The sequence below is a fragment of the Spermophilus citellus genome (assembly GCF_964194105.1).
Source record: "Spermophilus citellus genome assembly, chromosome: 2".
NCBI lineage: Eukaryota > Metazoa > Chordata > Mammalia > Rodentia > Sciuridae > Spermophilus > Spermophilus citellus.
This window is the reverse complement of record NC_138183.1, coordinates 89058320-89078144: the sequence shown is the minus strand read 5'-3', so window position 1 is coordinate 89078144 and position 19825 is coordinate 89058320. Positions and strand designations below refer to the sequence as shown.

The following is a 19825-nucleotide window of genomic DNA, read 5'->3' as shown; positions in this document are numbered from 1 at the left end:
AATTTATTCTAGAGTTCCAATTGCTGGAGTTGTTTTAGATTCTAATTTATTAAATAGCCTTAAAATATGTTATTATGCTGAGTGCAGGTGCAACTGGTGCACGCTTATAATCCCACCAAGATAGCAACTTTGAGGCCAAACTTGACAACTTAGCAAGACCCTGTCTCAAAATTTAAAAAGGTTTTTAAAGGGCTGGAGATGTCCCCCAGTGGTAGAGTGCCCCTGGGTTCAGTCCCCAGTACTAGAAAGAAAAAAGAAATAGTACCATCATTACTCTTTTTAACAGATTTTCTCCCATTCTTCTGTGTGTGTGTGGGTGGGGGTTACTGAGGATTGAACCCAGGGCCGGGCACATGCTTGATGAGCACTCTACCACTGAGCTACATCCCCAGCTCCATCCATTTCTGTATGGCTTCTTCCTCTAGCAGTGTTATCACAAAAGCCCATGGAAACTATATGAGTGCTTGCATGTTAAAACGGGGAGGGCGGGGGGGGGATAGTTACATCTGATCATAAACCTTCCTTTAATTCTTCTTTGGGTTCAGTACTCTGCCTCTTCTCCCTTCTCCCAACATCCCTTACTTGGGGTTTTCTCTGCCTCTGCCTCTCAAAGATCACAAGGAGACAGAATGTGAGCTGAGTTATGAAGCCATAGGCATTACTAGCATTAATGACACTCACAGGAAAACAACAGCCTGACTCCCTGTACCCTGGTCAAACTGTCCAGAGAAGAGGTGTCTCCAGAGACAGGTCCAAGGTCTTCCCAGAAAGAAGGGGGAACACCATACAGGACCAGCAGGGTCCTTGATTTATGTGATGGAAAAGAACTTCAGCACACAACAGCTAGAGACAGAAAAGGAAACTTGGTGAGAGGCGGGTGTTGGAAGGTCCAAGAAAGCTTACAGTGGTCTGGTCATTCTCAGGATCCTTAAGTTTTCATGGTCTTTATCTAATCAATAGATAATGCTGGAAAGTCCCCTAAATCACAAGCTTCTTAAAATGTTGTATCTCTCTTTGCTTAATCTGTTCATTGGGGGAATAATTAATAGTGTGCAGGTTAACTTACAGCTTTCCCAGGAATCTGAGAGTAACAGGCCTTGGAGACTGGTTTAGGGACTGACAGATCTGGAGAAATAGCTGGACCTTCTGAATTGTATTTCCTGTTCTTCCTGTATGTCTCCTCTCTGCTTATTTCTTATTTATTTTGCCCTACCTCAAAACCACCCAGGGCAGTCAGAGGTGACAGAATTGTGCAAGGAATGTGTGTCAATAAGCCCGAGGCTGGCTGTGTGAGCCTCCCACTAGAAGTGCTGCTTCCTCCCCAGCCTCTAACCTACACCAACAGGCCAGAGGAACAGAAATGTTTCAAGGAGGAACAGTCTAGTGCCTATTAACTCCCATTAAAGGATTTATAAAAACCCAGGACTTGAGTCAGAAGGTTACATGAGCCGAGAGAGCAACAGCAATAGGATCAGAGGCTTCCAGAGTACTATCCTTGAAAAGGCAGTCATTCTTAGGCAAAGCTCGGTACTTAGAGAAACAGCCTTAAAACTTTTGACATTTGTGAATTGTAAAACGGGGAGGGGATGATCCCAAATAATTTGAAGAGATCAGATTCACCAAACAGATCTTGACTTTTATAAACCTTTTTTTTTTTTTTTTTTTTTTGGTACCAGGAATTGAACCCAGGGACACTCAACCACTGAGCCACATTCCCAGCCCTGTTTTGTATTTTATTTAGAGACAGGGTCTCACTGAGTTGCTTAGCGCCTCACTTTTCCTGAGGCTGACTTTGAACTCTTGATCTTCCTGCTTCAGCTTCCCAAGCTGCTGGGATTACAGGTGTGCACCTCCACACCCAGCTTTAAATTTTAATGGTAGAAGACAACATGACTATAAATGCTCCAAAGCAAAAAAATGAGAAGCCAACTAAATCATAAATTTAATTCAAAAGTTCATGAGCACTGACTACGCAGCATTGAACAAGCTGCACAGCCCAGTAGGTAGGCAGCGTTGCCACTCCCACACAATGGGGCATGCAGCCTCAAGAAAGTAAGCTGAGTTGAACCCAGGTACGACCACAGAACCCAAGGTCTGAATCACAACATGACACTGATTAATACAGATCATTTAATAAACATTCAAAGAAACAGCAGTCCCAAGGCTTACGTAAGGTCCACTTGCTACAACTTATTTGTATTTGCATTTTGGAATTTTAAGTTTACCATTTGAGGCAGTTGCTCTATTCTGGTCCTATTCTGTGTTTAGAAAAATAATTACAGAAAGGTTAGATCATTTGCAGAAGCTCAGTAAAACAACAAAAATTGGGTGTGTATTTCTGACACTTTCATTTGGACACTTAGAGTTTGGACATCAGGGAACATTCTTGGAGAAGCAGGGAAAGGAAATTTGTCTTAGTCTGTTTTCTGTTGCTAATATCACAATACCATATCCTAGGTAAGTTATAAAGAAAAGAGGTTTATTGAGGCTCTCAGTTCTTGTCCAAGGTCAAGAGGCTGCACATGGCCTTCTTATTGGCAGTTCTGAGGCAGTGCAGGGCACCACATGATGAGAGACAGGGAGCTCAGGAGAGGTCTAATCAAACTGGCTTTTATGTCGACTCATTCCCAAAATAACTCATTAATTCATTAATCCCATTAACTCATTATTAAACTCTGAATTCAGAGACCTAGTCACCTCTCAATGATGTACCTAGTCCCACCTCTCATAAGGGAAATCTCATAATGTGAGTTAAATTTCAATGAGAGTTTTGGAGGAGACAACTCATAACATATTCTATTTGGTCTGTACTCAACTGTAGGCATTGTTTTAACCACTACTCAAAAGCTCAACAAACTCTAGGAATATCTTTCTGATCATTCAAAAACAGTTATCAGCACCTCTGTGCCTAGCACTGGGTTGCATAGACATATAGTATTCAGCAGAGAACAGGGGACAGAGTATCCAGCTTTTCAACTGACAGTCCAGATTTCTTTACACCAAGAATGCAAACTAAAAAGTTAGAAAACTACCCCCTAGGGTGGGGAGAACATGCTCTCTGGATAACATAGCCTAGCTTAATTTATATATGTATATCTCCTGACTTTCATTTCTGTAAACTGTAACTGCTTCTGTAAAACCAGTGGATAAACCATCTAAATGATTCTCTGCCATGTGATCAAACTGCATGGATTTCATTATCCGTTTTTCATTGTTTGCTTATTTCTTATGCAGTTGAGCAATCAGCCACCTGTGATCCAGACAGATTCTCTGACATAGCTGGCAGTAACAAAAGTCCCATTTTTGTTTCAGGCATTGGGACCTTAATATTCATAGTATTTAAGGAGTGATTACTTCTCAGAATATACTATATTGACTGCTTCTAGAATTGTTTTAAAGGTATAAGAGAAGTTTGAAATTGGTAAATAGTAGATATTAATCGAAAGAAAATAAAATAATCAGCTTTGATCAAGAATCTTAATCTGATCTGACAGTATAAAGCCTTCCAGTCAAGTTAGATTATCGAACACATCATAGAACTCACTCAGGTTCCAGAATCATTTAAAAATCTTCAAAACAACTCCTTGGGGGTCCTCACCAGCATCACATTTTACTCTTGGACCATTTACATGTTCATAAACCTAAGTGACTGACATCCTAAGAAAGGGCAGGATGAATATCTCCTAGCTGGTTGAGGTTTTCATTTCTTGCCTCAGATCTGGAAGCCCAATTGCACCTCCTTAGCATGACCACTCATACAGTCAGAGCTACCTGATTAGAGCAAATCCTGGAAAGAAGAAAAGGTCCCCTGGCATAGTGACATGGAGCCCTGGCCACAAGAACTGAAAAATGGAAGCCATGTCCTGCAATCAGAGTACAGTGGGAGGGAAAGAACAGAGAATGACAAGCCATTGATATTTGAAGTGTGTAGTGTGGGGAAGGCTGCTATTCTGGTTTGAGAAATGATCACCAGAGCCGGAACACAGCTTAGAGAGGCTTTAATTTCTGGTACTTTGAACACTTCTATTATTTCTACTCTTGTATTATTGATTGATGGGTTTTAGCGGTACTGGGGATTAAACCCTGGGGTGCTCTACCAAACCCACCTCTACTCTTGCATTTTAGCATCTCGAATTCAAATTAAGTTTTCTGAATTTAAAGAGAACCAAAAGGAATTGAATCCACATGTATACTTCTATGTCTTTCCATATTTGTAAAGCCCAAAGGGTCAGTCTTTATCAGGCACCATATGGATTAGGGATAGACAGTCTGGGCTCACATCCTACCTCAGCTATTTCTGACTGTACAACCCAAGTCAAATGATTTACCTGTCTTTGACTTCAGTTTCTTCATTTGTAAAAGTGAAGATCACAGAATCTGCCTCACAGACCCTTTGTGAGGATCAAATGCAGAGGGCTGAATGCAGTGTCATCATCTAGTACATAAATACTATATCATTCAGGCAAAGTAAAAGCAAAAGCCAGAAGTAACTGGGGAGAACTTAGTTTCATCTCAGGAGGTAGGTAAGGCAGAGCATGCTCCTTAAGGTTTTCAGAGACCGTGTTCCTCCAACTCATCACTCTGACATCTCTGGGATGGGACCTGTAGCCATGGCCTGCATGGAACCATTCACACATCAGGCAGCAAGATGGAGAAAAATACAAAAGGGATCAGGAGCACCTGCCAGCCATTCCTTAGGGAAAATTCCCTGAGTTTCCCCACTAGGGGTACCCTTTTTATCAACCTAGTTTCAAGGAGAGCTTGGTATCCATGTATCAGCTAAAATTCTTTGGAAGGGGATACCACTGCTGGAGTGTTGGTGGGGATTAACTTTAGTAGTTTCTAGTTTTCTGTGAGTTATGATATTATTTTGAAACTCAATGAAAAGAAGAAGTTAGTATAAAAGGTAACTGTCACCAGACACAGGGTTACATGCCTGTAATCCCAGCAGTTCAGGAGACTGAGGCAGAAGGATAAAAAGTTCAAGACAAGCCTCACCAACTTAGCAAGACCCTATCTTCAAATAAAAAACAAAAATGGCTTGGGTTATAGCTCAGTGGTAAATCTCCAGTACCAAAAATAAAGTTTTAGACTCCTGTCCACCTGCCTATAATAACCACCATGAACGTGTAGTCATTCTAGAAGCATAGAAAGAACAAGATCAAAGAGAAACAAAACCCAGACACAATGTGTTCCTGGTTTCAAGGATCTGCCCTTAAAAGGGAACCTAATCCAGGACCATCCCCTTTAGCACACCTAGAAACTAAAACTAGAGAAATTAAACAGGGCATGTTGTTCACTGCCTAGAGTCGTACAACTCCTACAACTTTCTCACCCATTCAGTAGAGTGATAGGTTTTTCCCTGAGAAGTCATGGCTGTAGGTGTTGGGGACACAAAGGTACCTAGGTAATCTGAATTGCTAAATAAATGGAAAGAAACAAAGGACTAAGAAGTCATTATAAGCCCTCTATTATGGCCCCATGGCTCTGATTTGAAGAAAAAGAAATCTGTATCTAATTGGTCACTTTCCAGTCACCAATGAACACCCACAATAACCCCACTATTTCTGTTGTAAATGCTCAAGTGGGAGACATTGTTCCTCTTGAAAATTCAAAAAGGCCAAGACCTGTACTCTGCTGGGAGTAGAAGTAATCCCACTACAAAATGAAAAATTCATCCAGAGATACTCCTTTCACTATAAATAGGAACACTCACTCTGTCCCCTTAGAACACAACCCCATACCCCTTCCACCTTCTTTAACCTAAGGGGAAAGATCCACATTCCACAAATGGAGTTCCAGATAGTGCCACCAGGTGGCAGGAATGATCAGCATCAAGAAACTGAAGCTCCTAAGGGAGCCAGAAAATGTCGGGATTCTGGAAGGGACTAAGAACACCAAATAGAAAGCAGTGTCCCGTGTCGTAGGAGTAAAGACCTGAGGCTTGGGAAGATGTAACCTACAGAGTGTCACACATGTAATTAGGGACCCTAAGTACTATCCCTTAGTGACTTGCGTCATTTTTCCAGCAACTCAGGCCACTTGATATTCCAGAAAATTTAAGCATTCATAAGGTGTGATGGTTTCAACCTCGAATGTCCCTGAAAAGTTCATATGTTGAAGGCTTGGCCCACAGTACAACAATGTCCAAAGGTGAAGCTTTTAGGAAATAGTTGGATCATCACAGCTATAACCTCATCAGTGGATTACTTTGATGGATTAATAATTTGAATGGACTACTGGCTGGGACCTGTAGGCAGGTGGGGCATGGCTAGAGGAAGCAGGTCACCAGGAGTGCACCCTTGGGGATATACTTTGTCCCTGGCCCCTTTCTCCCTGACTTTCTCTGCTTTTTGGCTGCCATGGGTGGACAGCTTTCTTCTGCCACTCCTTTCCACCATGTTCTGCCTCACCTCAGGCTCAAAACAACCGTCCATGAACTGAAGTCTCTGAAACCATAGCCAAAATAAATCTTTCCTCTTTCACATTGTTTAGGTCAGATGTTTTGGTGACAATGACAAAAAGCTGACTAAAGTAGGAGAGTAGGAAAATGAGGCCCTCAGTACCTATAAGTCAACTGTGGCACGTAGCAACATTTTGTTGCCTTCCCATACTAAATAGATTTATTTTTCTTTCTCTGTGCTTTATACCAGGCAACCAAAAGTATTGCACTGCTCTAGAAGCAGGACATTAAAACCATCATAGTCCATTAATTCAACTAACTTTGTTAGTGTCTGCTATGTATCAGTGTTAGGGTACAGATAGATGAGATGGAGAGAACACATGACTAAGAGAATAATTCCATAAAATGGGCCCCTGTGCTGACCCCAACATCCTTTCATTTCCAAGAAGCAATTTACCTGCAGCCCTGACTGGCCTAAGTGGACAGGATATGTCACATTCCTTAGCAAACTACCTGTTATCTGCAGGAGAAATGTTATCTGAAAGATAAATGTCAATGGGAGAAACCCAGGAGACTTTTGTAATCAGATCCCGAAACTCTGGAGATAAGGATAGTTACTCCTAACTACAAAATCTGTAAGAACTGGTCAGCATGGGCCAAGGTGACCTAGAGTTGCCATGGCAGTGGGGACTTGAAAGTCTGATGTCACCCTGCTGTTGGTCAAAAGTCAAGAGGTGGACCCAGGCTGAACTCTTTGGAAACTTCTCAAGGATCTCTAATAAAACTGGAGTGCAGGAGAGGTACATTGTCCTTCTCCTCTCTGAAGACCCACTCCCTCCCTTGTCCCCTTTCCCTTTTTCTGTCCCTACAATAAGCTCATTCTGTCTCTCTGAGCAACATGTCTGAAATCGTTCTGACTTGAGTGTAAGAATCAGGGTTTGAAGAGGGGCTCTTTGGTGCCTTAGTTTCTCAGAAGGCCCCAGCTCCATAACACTTGGTGTTTCCACCTGGTTCTCACCAGTTTCCGTCAGTTATCATTGGTTATTGGTTATCTTCCATCAGTTATCATTGGTTATTGGTTATCTTCAGTTACCTCAATTCTTTTCTGGTTGCTTTCTCCATTCAGCCTTTTCTGAAACTCTGTTCTCAACCTCTGATTCTTGGTACTCTGTTCGCTCTTCCCTTTTGCCATTGTCCATGGATTTTATTCTGCAAATTTGCAAGACAAGAACCCAGAAGGAAACTGGTGAGGCCTATAGCCTGCAGGGTATAGGGATCTATGAAAGGGGGAGTAATATGGATGTGAGAGTTCTCATTTGTCTTCTCTGTGCTTTTTTCGTTAGTGGACAAATTCTCTCTAAACACCAGCCACTTAAAAAAAGTGACTAGCATGGCTGTCAGACTTCAGATTCAGGTACTATACTTGCTGGGTGGGCGGGCCTGGTCCTCCTTCACTCAGTGTTGGGAATGTTGGTTCTGACTTGCTTCAGTTCCTTTTCTGTGGGAGAAAGTTGGTGTGGGGGACAGAGGTAGGCTTGAGACAAATGAAGGCAGCTGATTCTTCGTACTGTGTGAAGGCCTCATGTCCTGAGTCTGACCCCAACAGCCTTCAGAGGTATCAACCACTATCTGTCTCTGTTCTGGCTGACTTGCCCTGATGGTTTACAAAAGGAAAAAATGATCAAATGTGTTCTGGGTATGAGATTTTGCCTCCTATGCTCAAAATGGCAGTTTTCCCTACTCTTTAACTCCCTGATGCCCATCTAAAATGTAAGCCCCATGAGCAGGGGCCCAAGTCAGTTTGAGACCAGGATAGGGGAAAAAGTGTCACATTTAAATCCAAGCTGCTGTGGGACATAAATGGTTATTTTATGTGTTCTTAAACTCTGAGGGTCTGCTAGATTTCTCCTTAATGCTAGAGAACAGAAGAAATAGAAGAGGGGATCTGGAAAGGCCAGCTAGACCAGGTGGTAGGTCATATGAGGAGGCTTCAAAGGTCTGCATTCTGCCTTGGGACAATGCAGTCATTACCCCAAGCTGTAGGGGTCACCTCTCCAAGAGAGCTTGACAGGTCAGCTCTAAGGAATTCTGACGGACTCAGGAATATCAGGGATGCCCATCTTCCTGTGGTTTTTCCTAGTCTCTTTAGCTGGGCATAAGGAAGGAAAATGGAACAATGCCACATGTTTAAATCTTCTTTACTTTGAGAACTTTTATCTGAATATTTCACAGACTCCTACACTCTTTAAATATCTGGACTGACTCTAATCTGATCCAAAATTGCACTCCACGTTCCACATACTCCTTTACTAGAGTAATATGACCATGTCATATTTTTTTTAATTTCTGTATTTTTGAGGTCATGGTTTTGCTCAAGGTTTTGTGGTGAATTCACATTAGAATCCTGTGCACCTACATTAATATATTTTGTTAAGCATTTATAAAGTGTGATGGTTTGGACCCGGAATGTCCCTGAAAAGTTCGTATGTTGAAGGCTTGGCCCTCAGTCCATCAATGTCCAAAGGTGAGACTTTGAGGAAATAGTTGGATAGTCTTATTTTATCTAACTAGAGAGGTTCTTCTGCACCCTGTTTTTCCCACTGTCATTATTCAGAGGTCAATTACTCAAGAGAAAGCTCAAAATCATTGTTATCTATATATAAAAATGTATTTTTATGTATATAAAAACCTATGTATTGTGTGTCTATATATGTGTCTTTGCCTATATATCATTTACATGGTACCAAAATTGACATATAGATGAATGAGCAATCATAAATTAAATTTTATTTTAAAAAAAAGAAATAGATCCAAATGCCTTTTGGTTCACATGACTTAAAATCTTTAAAAAAAAAAAAAAGTCCAAGCCTCAAAGAGAATATTTGGAAATTAATCTAACAGAAGAGGTGAAAGACTTCTATAATGAACACTAAAGAAAGAAATTGAGTAAGACCTTAGAAGATGGACAAATCTCCCATGTTCTTGGATAGGAAGAATTAATACTGTCAAAATGGCCTTATTACCAAAAGCACCATACAGATTTATTAAAATCCCAATGACATTCTTCATAGACATAGAAAAGGCAGTCATGAAATTCACTGGAAAAACATAAGGCCCAGAATAGCCAAAGCAATCCTTAGCAAGAATAGTGATACAGGAAGGATCACAATACCAGACCTTAAACTATACTACAGAGCTATACTAACAAAAACAACATGGTATTGGCACCAAAACAGACATAAAGAGCAATGGTACAGAATAGAAACACAGAGACAAACCTACATAAATACAGTTATCTCATATAAGACATATAAACGTACATTGGAGAAAAGTAGCCTCTCCAACAAACGGTGTTGGAGAATCTGGAAATCCATATGTAGCAAAAACAAATTAGATCCCTATCTTTCAACCTGCACAAAACTTAACTCAAAGTGGATCAAGAACCTAGGCATTTAGCCAGAGACCCTGTACCTACTAGAAGAAAAAGTAGGCCCAAATATCCATCCATGTCGGCTTAGGAAATGAATTTCTCAAAAAGAGTCCTAAAGCACAAGAAGTAAAATCAGGAATCAATAAATGGGGTGGTATCAAACTAAAAAGCTTTTTCACAACAAAGGAAACAATCAAGAATGTGAAGAGAGAGCCTATAGATGGGAGAAAATCTTTGCCCCCTGAACCTCAGATAGAGCATTAGTCTCCAGGATATATGAAGAACTCAAAAAACTTAACACCAAAAAACCAATAAGTCAAACAATAAATGGGCAAAGGAACTGAACAGGTATTTGACTGAAGAAAGACAAATGGTCAATAAATATATGAAAAAAATATTCAACATCTCTAGCTAGAGAAATGCAAGTAAACTACACTAAGATTTCATCTCACTCCAGTTAGAATGGCAATTATCAAGAATACATGTAACAATAAATATTGGTGAGGATGTGGGAGGAAAAGGCACACTCATACATTGCTGGTGGGACTGCAAACTAGTGCAACCCCTCTGGAAAGCAGTATGGAGATTCCTAAGAAAATTTAGAATGAAACCACAATTTGACTTTGTTATCCCACTCCTCAGCATATGCCCAAAGGATTTAAAATTAGCAAATGATAGTGATATAGCCACATCAATGTTTATAGCAGCTCAATTCACAATAGCTAAGCTATGGAACAAACCTAGGAGCCCTTCAACAGATGAATAAATTAAGCAAATGTGGTACATATACATAATGGAATGTTATTCAGCCATAAAGAATGAAATTATGGCATTTGACAGTAAGTGGATGGAAATGGAGACTATCCTGCTAAGTGAAATAAGCCAATCCCAAAAAAATAAAGGCTGAAGTTCTCTCTGACATGGGAATGCTAACTCACAATAAGCAGCAGGGGGAGGGAAGAATAGAAGTTCACTGGATTAGACAAAGTGGAATAAGGGGGTGGGGGTATGAGAATGCGAAAGACAGTGGAATGAACTGGACATAACTTTCCTATGTTCTTATATGAATACATGACCAGTGTAACTCCACATCATGTACAACCACAAGCATGGAAAGTTATACTCTATGTATATAGGATATGTCAAAATACATTCTACTGTCATGTATAATTTAAAAAATAGTTTTAAAAAAATGTTCAATTCAACCCATAAATTTCTCTAGATGGTCAGGCAATTAATAGAGTGTTGGTTTCTATAAAATGTTCAGGATGTAATATCCATTGTTTCTAGGATTTTTCCTCATCAGAAAAGATGGCTTATACTATTAACTCCACTTGTCTTATATCTTGGTTTTCATGGGTAGCCCAAAGTTAACAGTTAAAAGTGAGTAAATTAGGTTTAACATAAACAGTTTTAATCTTCATAAATGTGTTAGAGGAGACTTCTGATTAATTTGAAAAGTTAAAGTGCTAAAATATCAGCTGCTAAAAATAAATTCAAGTATTCTTCTTGAATTCCAAAAAGTAATATATATATATTAGTTTATTAAAGGTATTTTTATAAATGGATACATGAAAAAAGAGTAAGATTGCCTTTTTTCTGCGTCTCCACTAAAGGCAAAGTTACCAAGAATTAAAATTCTAACAATTCCCAGTCATTACTTTAAACCACACAAAACATTAGCATCCCGTAAATCCAACATCTAAGAATAAAATTATTTGGCCTGTGGTTTGCCACATCCTATTTCCCTTTGTAAGTCCAAAACCTGTGTAATGTAGGTGGTAGAGAGTGGAAACCTGCCCCCCCACACCCTGCGGGTCCAGCACTGCTCATTAGGACATTATCTGTCCTAAATGAGAGCACTTGTCCTTCTTCCTTTTCTTCAACCTGGAACACACAGATCTTTCCTATCAGAACAAAACAAAACAAAAATCACCTGTATTTTTGAGCCTGATTCAGGTGCAATTTCTTAAATCAGATGCTTCATCTGAACACCAAATCTTTCCACATCTCATCCTTCAGAATTCTTCTAGGTGTCATTTATGGAACAATATTTGTGTTGGAGCTTTGACATTTTATTTTTGTACTCTGTACATTTTTCTTAGAATGAAGAACTTCTTGAAAACCAGTACATATCCGGAAACAGCTCAATTAGGAGTCGAGTTGTACAAAGCCGGGAACAAGGAAACACCAAACAGGTAGAGCTGGACGGTGGTTGAGGGACTCATCACCATGGTAACAGAGCTGGGGATGCAGCTTAGTCATAGAATGCTTGCCTAGCATACTTGAGATCCTGGGTTATATCCCCAACAATAAAATTTAGAGAACAAATCCAAGGAAAAAAAGAATCAATGCCTATTGGAACTTAGAATGTTTTTATGGCAAAAAAAAAGTCACATTCATGTGTCATCTATATTAAGATTATACTATCCCTTTTATTAGGTAGCAATGTAAAACATTGGAAAAAGTGTTTGTGCCGCTAATTATTCTTCCATAAACAAAAAAGAAAACTACTTAAGTCCACATAAAAACTTGCACACAGATATTTATAACAGCTTTATTCATAATTGCCAAAATGTGGACGCAGACGTCCTTCAGTAGATGAAAGGATAAATAAATGTGGTACATTGAGACAACAAAATGTTTTTCAGCACTAGGAAAAAACTATCAAACTATGAAGAGAACTGGAGGGATCTTAAATGCATGTTACTGAGTGAAGGAAGCCAATCTGAAATGGCTACATACTATACCATCCCAAATATAAGGTATTCTAAAAAAGGAAAAACTATGGAGAGAGTAAAAAGATTAATGGTTTCTAGGAGTTGGGGAGAAGAGAAGGATGAATAGGAGCATTTTTAGGGCAATGAATCGATTCTGCACGAAGCTACCATGGTGAGTATATGTTAGTTGCACAATGCTAAAAGTGAATTTAAATGTAAACTGTAGACTTTGGGTGACAACGATGTGTCAATGCTGCTTCATTAGTTATAAAAAATATACACTTGTGTTGCAGGATGTTATAGTCTGGAGGCTGTGTGAGGATATATGGGAAATCTCGGTACTTTCATCTCAGTTTTGCCATGAACCTAAAACTACTCTAAAAAGTCTACTTTTTTTAAAAAATTATTTATCTATTTTACAACTATAATCAGAAAAGTGAAGACTGAGGAATAGCTACTAGATTTGGCAAAGTAAGCCCTGTTTGACTTTGGCAGAAGCTGGTCAGTAGAAACATAATCACAGTGGTTCTGCAGTGAACAGGAAGTAGGGAAGTGGTCATGAAAAGTAAAGGCAACCCTTTGCAGTGGCCAGACAGGGAAGGGACAACTCTTTGCAGGTAGGGAAGGTGCAGGGCAGATGCCCCATGATTGTAGGGGTCAAGGGGGTTTGGTGTTGTGTTTTTAAAAAGATAAGAAAGTATTGAAAAAAGAGAAAAGGATACTAATGCTGGGCTTTGCATAAAGAGTAGATAAATTGGGACACTGTCACTGCAAGAAAATAACAACCATCTGACAATTGTTAGCCAAACTTTGAATTTGGGTGAAGCTAGATCTTAGAAGGAAATAAAGAAATAAGAATCATCTCTACCCCTGTTCTTAGCATTTTCAGTTTGGACTCAGCTGGTCCTTCTTCAGGTTTTGTTCTCCCCTTCCTAGTTTCTGGGGTCCATCCAAGAAAAATGAGGTAATCTGAATCATAAGTATAACAGAATTTGGCATTAGAGGACTGAAGGGACCTTTTTTATTCTTTCTTTTTAGTCCTGGGGCCTGAACCCAGAGATACTCTACCACTAAGCTGCAACCTCATTCCGTTTTGTTTTTTGTTTTGTTTTTGTTTTTAATTTTGAGACAGGGTTTAAGTTACCAAGGTCTGCCTTGAATTTGTGATCCTGCACTAGCCTCCAAGGTAACTGAGATTATAGGTTTGCATCACCTCACCCAGCAGAGCTATGTGATCTTTGAAGATTCTTTCTTTTCAGAAGCATGCTAACAATTTATAATATAAAGTACAGAGAATCAGAGGTCACAATGGTTATAACACATGACAAAAGATGAAATCTGACACCCTATCTCTTGGTTCATGTTCAAAACTGTTTCTACATCTGTATACCCCTCACCGCAAGCTTCCATGCTGTTGGTTACAACAGCCAGACCTATCAGATGAGACATTATTGCAGAATGGAAAAGGGGAAAAAACCTTCTGTGCCTTCCTGGGAATAAGATGGTTTGTGGATATTTGAGAGCTTAGACTGCACCTAGAAAGAGTGTCCACGAAAGATGGCTCAAATATATACTGCATTCCATTAATTAGAGCAGGCCTTGCTGGGTAAGGGAAATATTAATATTCCCCTTCAACCCAAATGATAGAAGGATGTTATGTCCCAAGGGAACATTGGTTTGTCATCTCTTGAAGATGCTGAGCTAGGATTCACCTCTGCAGACCAAGAAGTGAGCTTGCCAGAAAAATAAAAGTAGTTTTGGTCTCAGTCCTTTGGAAACTGGAGCTGGTATAGTATAAAGGGAGATTTATGCAGCCTCTGATATTAAACTTCATTTAACTCTTGCCTAAAAACAGAACTGGTGTTGAATATTTACAGTAGAGACAGGAGAAAAAGCAGAAAGATGAGCCTGTTCCCATAAGGAAAGAATGCCAATGGCTCCTCTGAGAGGAAAGGGAGAGATAAGTGTGATCCTGAATTTCTCATAATTATAGGAGGAAAAAATGTCTATGCAGTAGATAATAGGAGCCATTTTCTTGCATAACAATTTTAAAAGACCTATTGGAAATCCTTGGTCACAATTCTGAGCTAAGGAGACCAGAGTCCATAATGCCTAGTATTTTTTTTGTTTCATCTCAGCTCTAATGATTTCCAGGGTGAAGAGTTGGTCAACATTGAGCAGGATTCTCTAAGGAAAGAAGAAGAAGAAGACATGGAGGATGACCAGGACACACATCAGAAAGGGTAGAGCGTTTAAACCAGGGAATAATGATGCCTGGGCTCCTATTTGTATAAGTCCCTTTGTTTTATCCCCTTCTAAATTTTAACACTTGTTATGATTTATTAGAAACTGTCACCACTCCCATCCCCACCCACCCAACACCATTTTCAGAAAAATTAATGGAGCTCTAGGATGATCGATGTAGTCAATTCAGACGGCTGATGTTCTGGGAACCCAATATCTAGATTTAAATTCACCCAGGACAGTCTTCTAATTGAAGGTGCAAATTACCAAGTAATCGCTCCAGTCCATACAAAAGTAGTTAATTTATCTTCTTAATGTCAATCAATAACAATCGATTTCTCAAAACTCAATCCACTTTAAATCTCAACAAAATGTTGCTCTTACCTTGTATACCAAGGTTCCTACCATAATGTAGGAGAGGCAAGATTATTACCTTTAATTTTGGGACCAGGAAAAAAGCTCAGAGAAGTGACCTACCTAAGGTCAATCAGCCAGAGAAAAACAGAACTAACTTGGAATTTCAGCCTTTGATCCCTAGTTCAAGACTGTCTGGTACTCTTATTATAACACTATAATATTTATCCATTTTGGAAATCCCACATAAAGTTGATTTAAAATTCTACATCTCGGAAAGAATATTTTTTCCCTATATTGGGAATTGAACCCAGGGGCACTTTACCATGAGCTACATCCCATCCCTTTTAATTGTTTATTTGAAAAATGGTCTTGCTAAGTTGCTGAGGGTCTCACAAAGTTGCTGAAACTGGCCTCAAACTTCTGATCCTCCTACCTCAGTCTTCTGAGTTGCTGGAATTACAGGGATGTGCCACCTTGCTGGGTTTGAGGAATATGATTTTTATATATATGAAGGTATTATGGAATCAGTCAGAATTAGGGTTGGGAGGTCTTGCCACATATAAACCATCAAGAATATTTACCACTAGAAACTGAGCTGAATTTCATCCTTTATTTTACTTAATGAGTTTTTGACCCAGAAGGGGCTGTGACATTCTCATGGTCAGATATACTCAGGTTTCACTGTGTTATTGGTACTAAAATAACCATCAGGTATTTGGAAATTGTTCAACCTAGATAAACCAAATAACCTAAGTGTGTTTCTCCAACCACTCTGCTCTGTGGAGTCAGGTTGCTATAATGATATAAATCAAGTCAACCTACAACAGACAGATGTACTATTAAATGTCACTCTCTGTCACTGATTCTTTTTTTAAAAACACCATATCCACAACTGAGGGTGGATATTATTAGCTTTTCCTAAAATAGATCATGAAAAACATGGTCTTTATTCTACTTTTATTCACCCAATATCTTCCAGAGCATTTCTAATGCTCAGTACTCATATTCACACATACATAACAATGAGAGTACATGCAATAATACCCATCATTATGACTGATCTATTCTGATACTTCCTATTCAGAAGGACTCTCATGATTTACCATATTTCACCACATAATCTTCAGATTTTATGTGAAAATTTTTTGCAAAAAAAGTGGGGTACAATTGTTACATGAAGCTCTTAAAAGAAATTGTGCTGCTATTACTTACAAATGATTTATTACTAAGTTGTCTTTGGTACAAGATTAAGTTGCACAGAGTTCTCATGAATATATGTTACTGTGGTGGCGACAATTCTGCAGTGAAATATGGGGTATCTCAGCTTTTAGTTAGTTACTCATCTTCCCTGCTCTGTTCCCAGGAACATGTTTTCTACATCTAATTCCTCAGGGTTTGGCACACTCAATTCTGTGAAGATTAATCCAACCCATGGCTGATTTTCATCTAAAATGAAATAAATTTCCCATTTCTATTTTGTAAGACATATACCTTGTGAATGTTTGTTGTTTTCTTGCTTGCTTTACAAAGATTAATCTAGCCTTAGCATCACGGTTTATTTCATGTTTACTTCTCTCTGCCTTTTTGCTTTTGTGTTCCAGGTATTTGGAAAGGAAGTACGATACAGTTTATGATTTTTATAAAAAACACAAAACCACTATTCGATACATCATTTGGGGCATTTTACTGGCAGGTAAATACCAAAAAGCAATAGAAATACCATTTTATACAATAGAATAGGTAATTTATAAAGAATAGAGGTGTATTTAGCTCACAGTTCAAGAGGCTTGAAAGTCCAATGTCAAGGTGCTAACATTGGCAAGGACCTTCTTTGTGCACCATAAAGTGGCAAAAGGAATCCTAATTTGAGACAGAGTATGCATGCTAGACTGGTTCTCTATTCTTCTTTTTATAAAACCACTAATGTCATGTGGGGGGCCCCACCATCAGACTTCATCTAATCCTAACTATTAACATATGAATTTGGGCATTAAGTTTCCAGTAGTTAACTTTAGGGAAAACATTCAAACTTTAGCACCTACCCTGCTCTGGGGGCTCACAAAGACTTTGTCATTGTGATATGGATTTGGAGAGGTGCATTGGTTAATGCAAATCTGGAAAAATTTGAGTAACTGGCAGACACAGTGATGGTCACAAAACAAAAACCTACTTGCAGCACGTGAGTACAGGATGTAGAGTCTAGAGCCAACTAACCCACTCCTCTTGCCTGAAGGCAGAACCAGAATGTCTCCTGCTTTTACTCCCTCCATGTCCCATTTTAAAGAACACTCCTGCTGGGGCAGTGGCACACACCAGCAATTCTAGCAAGCAAGATAACAAGGTTAAGCAAGGCTCAAAATAAAAAGTAAAAATGCTGGGGGTATAGCTCAGGAGTAGAGCACCCTGAGTTCAATTCCAAGTACCAATAAATATATAAATAAATAAATAAGAACACTCTGTCTACAAAATGTAAATGATCCCACTCAAATCTACAGACATTAATACAAGATTGCTGTACCACCAGTGTCACAAGTGTCACTGGTTCTCAGCTGAAACAGGAAACAGCAAAGTTGATAATCTTTCCCTGTAGCAGGTTGTACTTTAGGCTTGGTGATATATTATACATACTATCAAAACAATGCAACTCTGCCATTGTGGTTAAAAAAAATTTAAAAAAATAAAAACAGGCAGACAATATTTAAACAAACATAGCTCTGTTTCAATAAAACTTTATGTATAGAGTACAAATACAAGCAAACAATGTATTTGTACTTGCCACCTACAAAACAAGGAGCAGACCAGCAGACTGTAGCTTGCTGACCTTTAAAAACAGGGACCTTATTCTCATCTGAGAATCTGCTCCTTCAAAAGCCTGCTCTAGTCATTGCTCCCACTCTTTTCCTTAGAAATACTGTAGCACTTAGAGATTGTTGGTAGGTTTATTTCCCTACTCAAGCTTAGGCCAATTCTAAGCTGCAAAAGCTGCAAACCTAGAAAACCAATACCTCTCTGTCCAGTGTTGCTTTAATACTTAAACTTTTTCTGATAGTAGCTCACCTACTGAATCTGAATGGGGGCGGGGAGAGAGTAAAAAGAGAAAAGCTAAATGGTTGAGCATCAGGATTCAAGAATTAAAGTCTGTAAGAAAATAAATAATACCCTTTCTGTGACCAGAATCAAGTATCTGGGCTGCCCCTCACTGGGTACTAATATTGGAGAGATGAGTGTTGGCAAAAAGAAATCAGGTTTATTCAAGGCCAGCCCTGAGGAAAACAGAAGGCCTAGGTCCTCAAGGTTGTGTCTTTCTTGGTTTCTGGGCACCAGGGGGTTTTGAGGGAGGGAAGGAAGCAATGAGGCTGCAGTCTGGACAGTCCTCTTCAATGAGGGAGTTGGTTAACATCTAGGTAGAGCTTCTCTTTAGCCAAAGGATTAGGGACAGGTAGAAGGGCAAAAGGGAAGAGGAAGCCCCTCCACATTTCCTCCTAGTCTTCATGGTGCGAATAGTAGGGATTTGTTTTGAAATAAATAAGTTAATAATAACCTCCCCCAGAGGAGCCAGTACCCACGTTAAAGCACCCTGCATTCAATGGGTTCTTGATTAAACCTCCCCTTCGCCAGATTAAGGCTGGAGGCTGGGGCCCAGCCGGCTTCAGTGATGGTCATAGTCTGTGTTTGCCTCCTGGACAGGTTACCTGGCTTTGGTAATTGCAGCCTGTGTGCTGAATTTTCAGAGAGCGCTTCCTCTTTTTGGGATCACCGTGGCTGCCATCTTCTTCGTTGTCTGGGATCACTTGATGGCCAAATATGAACATCGAATTGATGAGATCATATCCCCAGGCAGAATGTTGCTGAACAGCCACTGGTTCTGGCTGAAGTGGTAAATGCAATTGCTTCTCTTATTGCAATTGAGAGAGATATTATTCTTTTCCAACACAGTTCCAAAAATTTGTTCTAAAATTGCTTCCTCATTTATGGGATATTGAAGCTAGAAACAAACCTTGGGAGCAATCCATTATGATGCCTTCATTTTACAAATAGGAAATCAAGGCCTAGATGAGGTGATAACTCATTTGAAATGTGTTCAAGCATCCCTACAATCAGTAGCCTTAATTTCAAGTCATACTGAATGATAAAATGTGGCCCAAAAAACCTTAATTTAATAACCTTCCAAGTACTGCACTAGAGAGACCTACATATCAAAAACTAGTTAAGAGTATAAGATAGCACAGGTTTTAGTCATTGCACCAATGGCATTAGGTCTTCCTAGCACTTTTCAATAGCATGGCCTCAGGGTCAATTAGTAAGATATCTCCTGGCACCAGTCAGGGAACAGCAACATGAAATCTAATCTCAGTACCTGTTTAAAGATTTTATTCTTAAATACAAAATGACGAATATAGGTTTTTGTTTGTTTTGTTTTGTTTGCAGTATTGGGAATCAAACCCAGGGTCTTGTACATAATAGGCAGGTGCTCTTCCACTTAGCTACACCCCTGGTCAACACCATTTTCATATGCAAGTTATTTTGGGGGGTGGCGGATGTTTGTTTCCTTGTTTGCTTTTGTGGCACTAGAGATGGAACCCAGGGCTTTGTACACGCTGAGCTATGGCCCCAGCCCCACAAGTTATACATATTCCTAATACAACTTATTTATCTTATTTACTGGGGATT

The 19825-nt window shown here is 39.4% G+C and overlaps 1 protein-coding gene across 3 annotated transcripts in view; it reads left to right on the top strand.

The window, feature by feature from the left end:
- Positions 1 to 19825, top strand: part of LOC308640216 (solute carrier family 28 member 3-like) — a 129943-nt gene that overhangs the window by 75850 nt on the left and 34268 nt on the right. For all 3 annotated transcript variants that reach the window (XM_081278456.1, XM_081278454.1, XM_081278455.1), the window contains 4 exons: positions 11939 to 12031; positions 14708 to 14796; positions 16756 to 16847; positions 18842 to 19031. In XM_081278456.1, coding sequence (XP_081134582.1) covers positions 11939 to 12031; positions 14708 to 14796; positions 16756 to 16847; positions 18842 to 19031 — 464 coding nt within the window. The remainder of the gene's footprint in view (positions 1 to 11938; positions 12032 to 14707; positions 14797 to 16755; positions 16848 to 18841; positions 19032 to 19825) is intronic.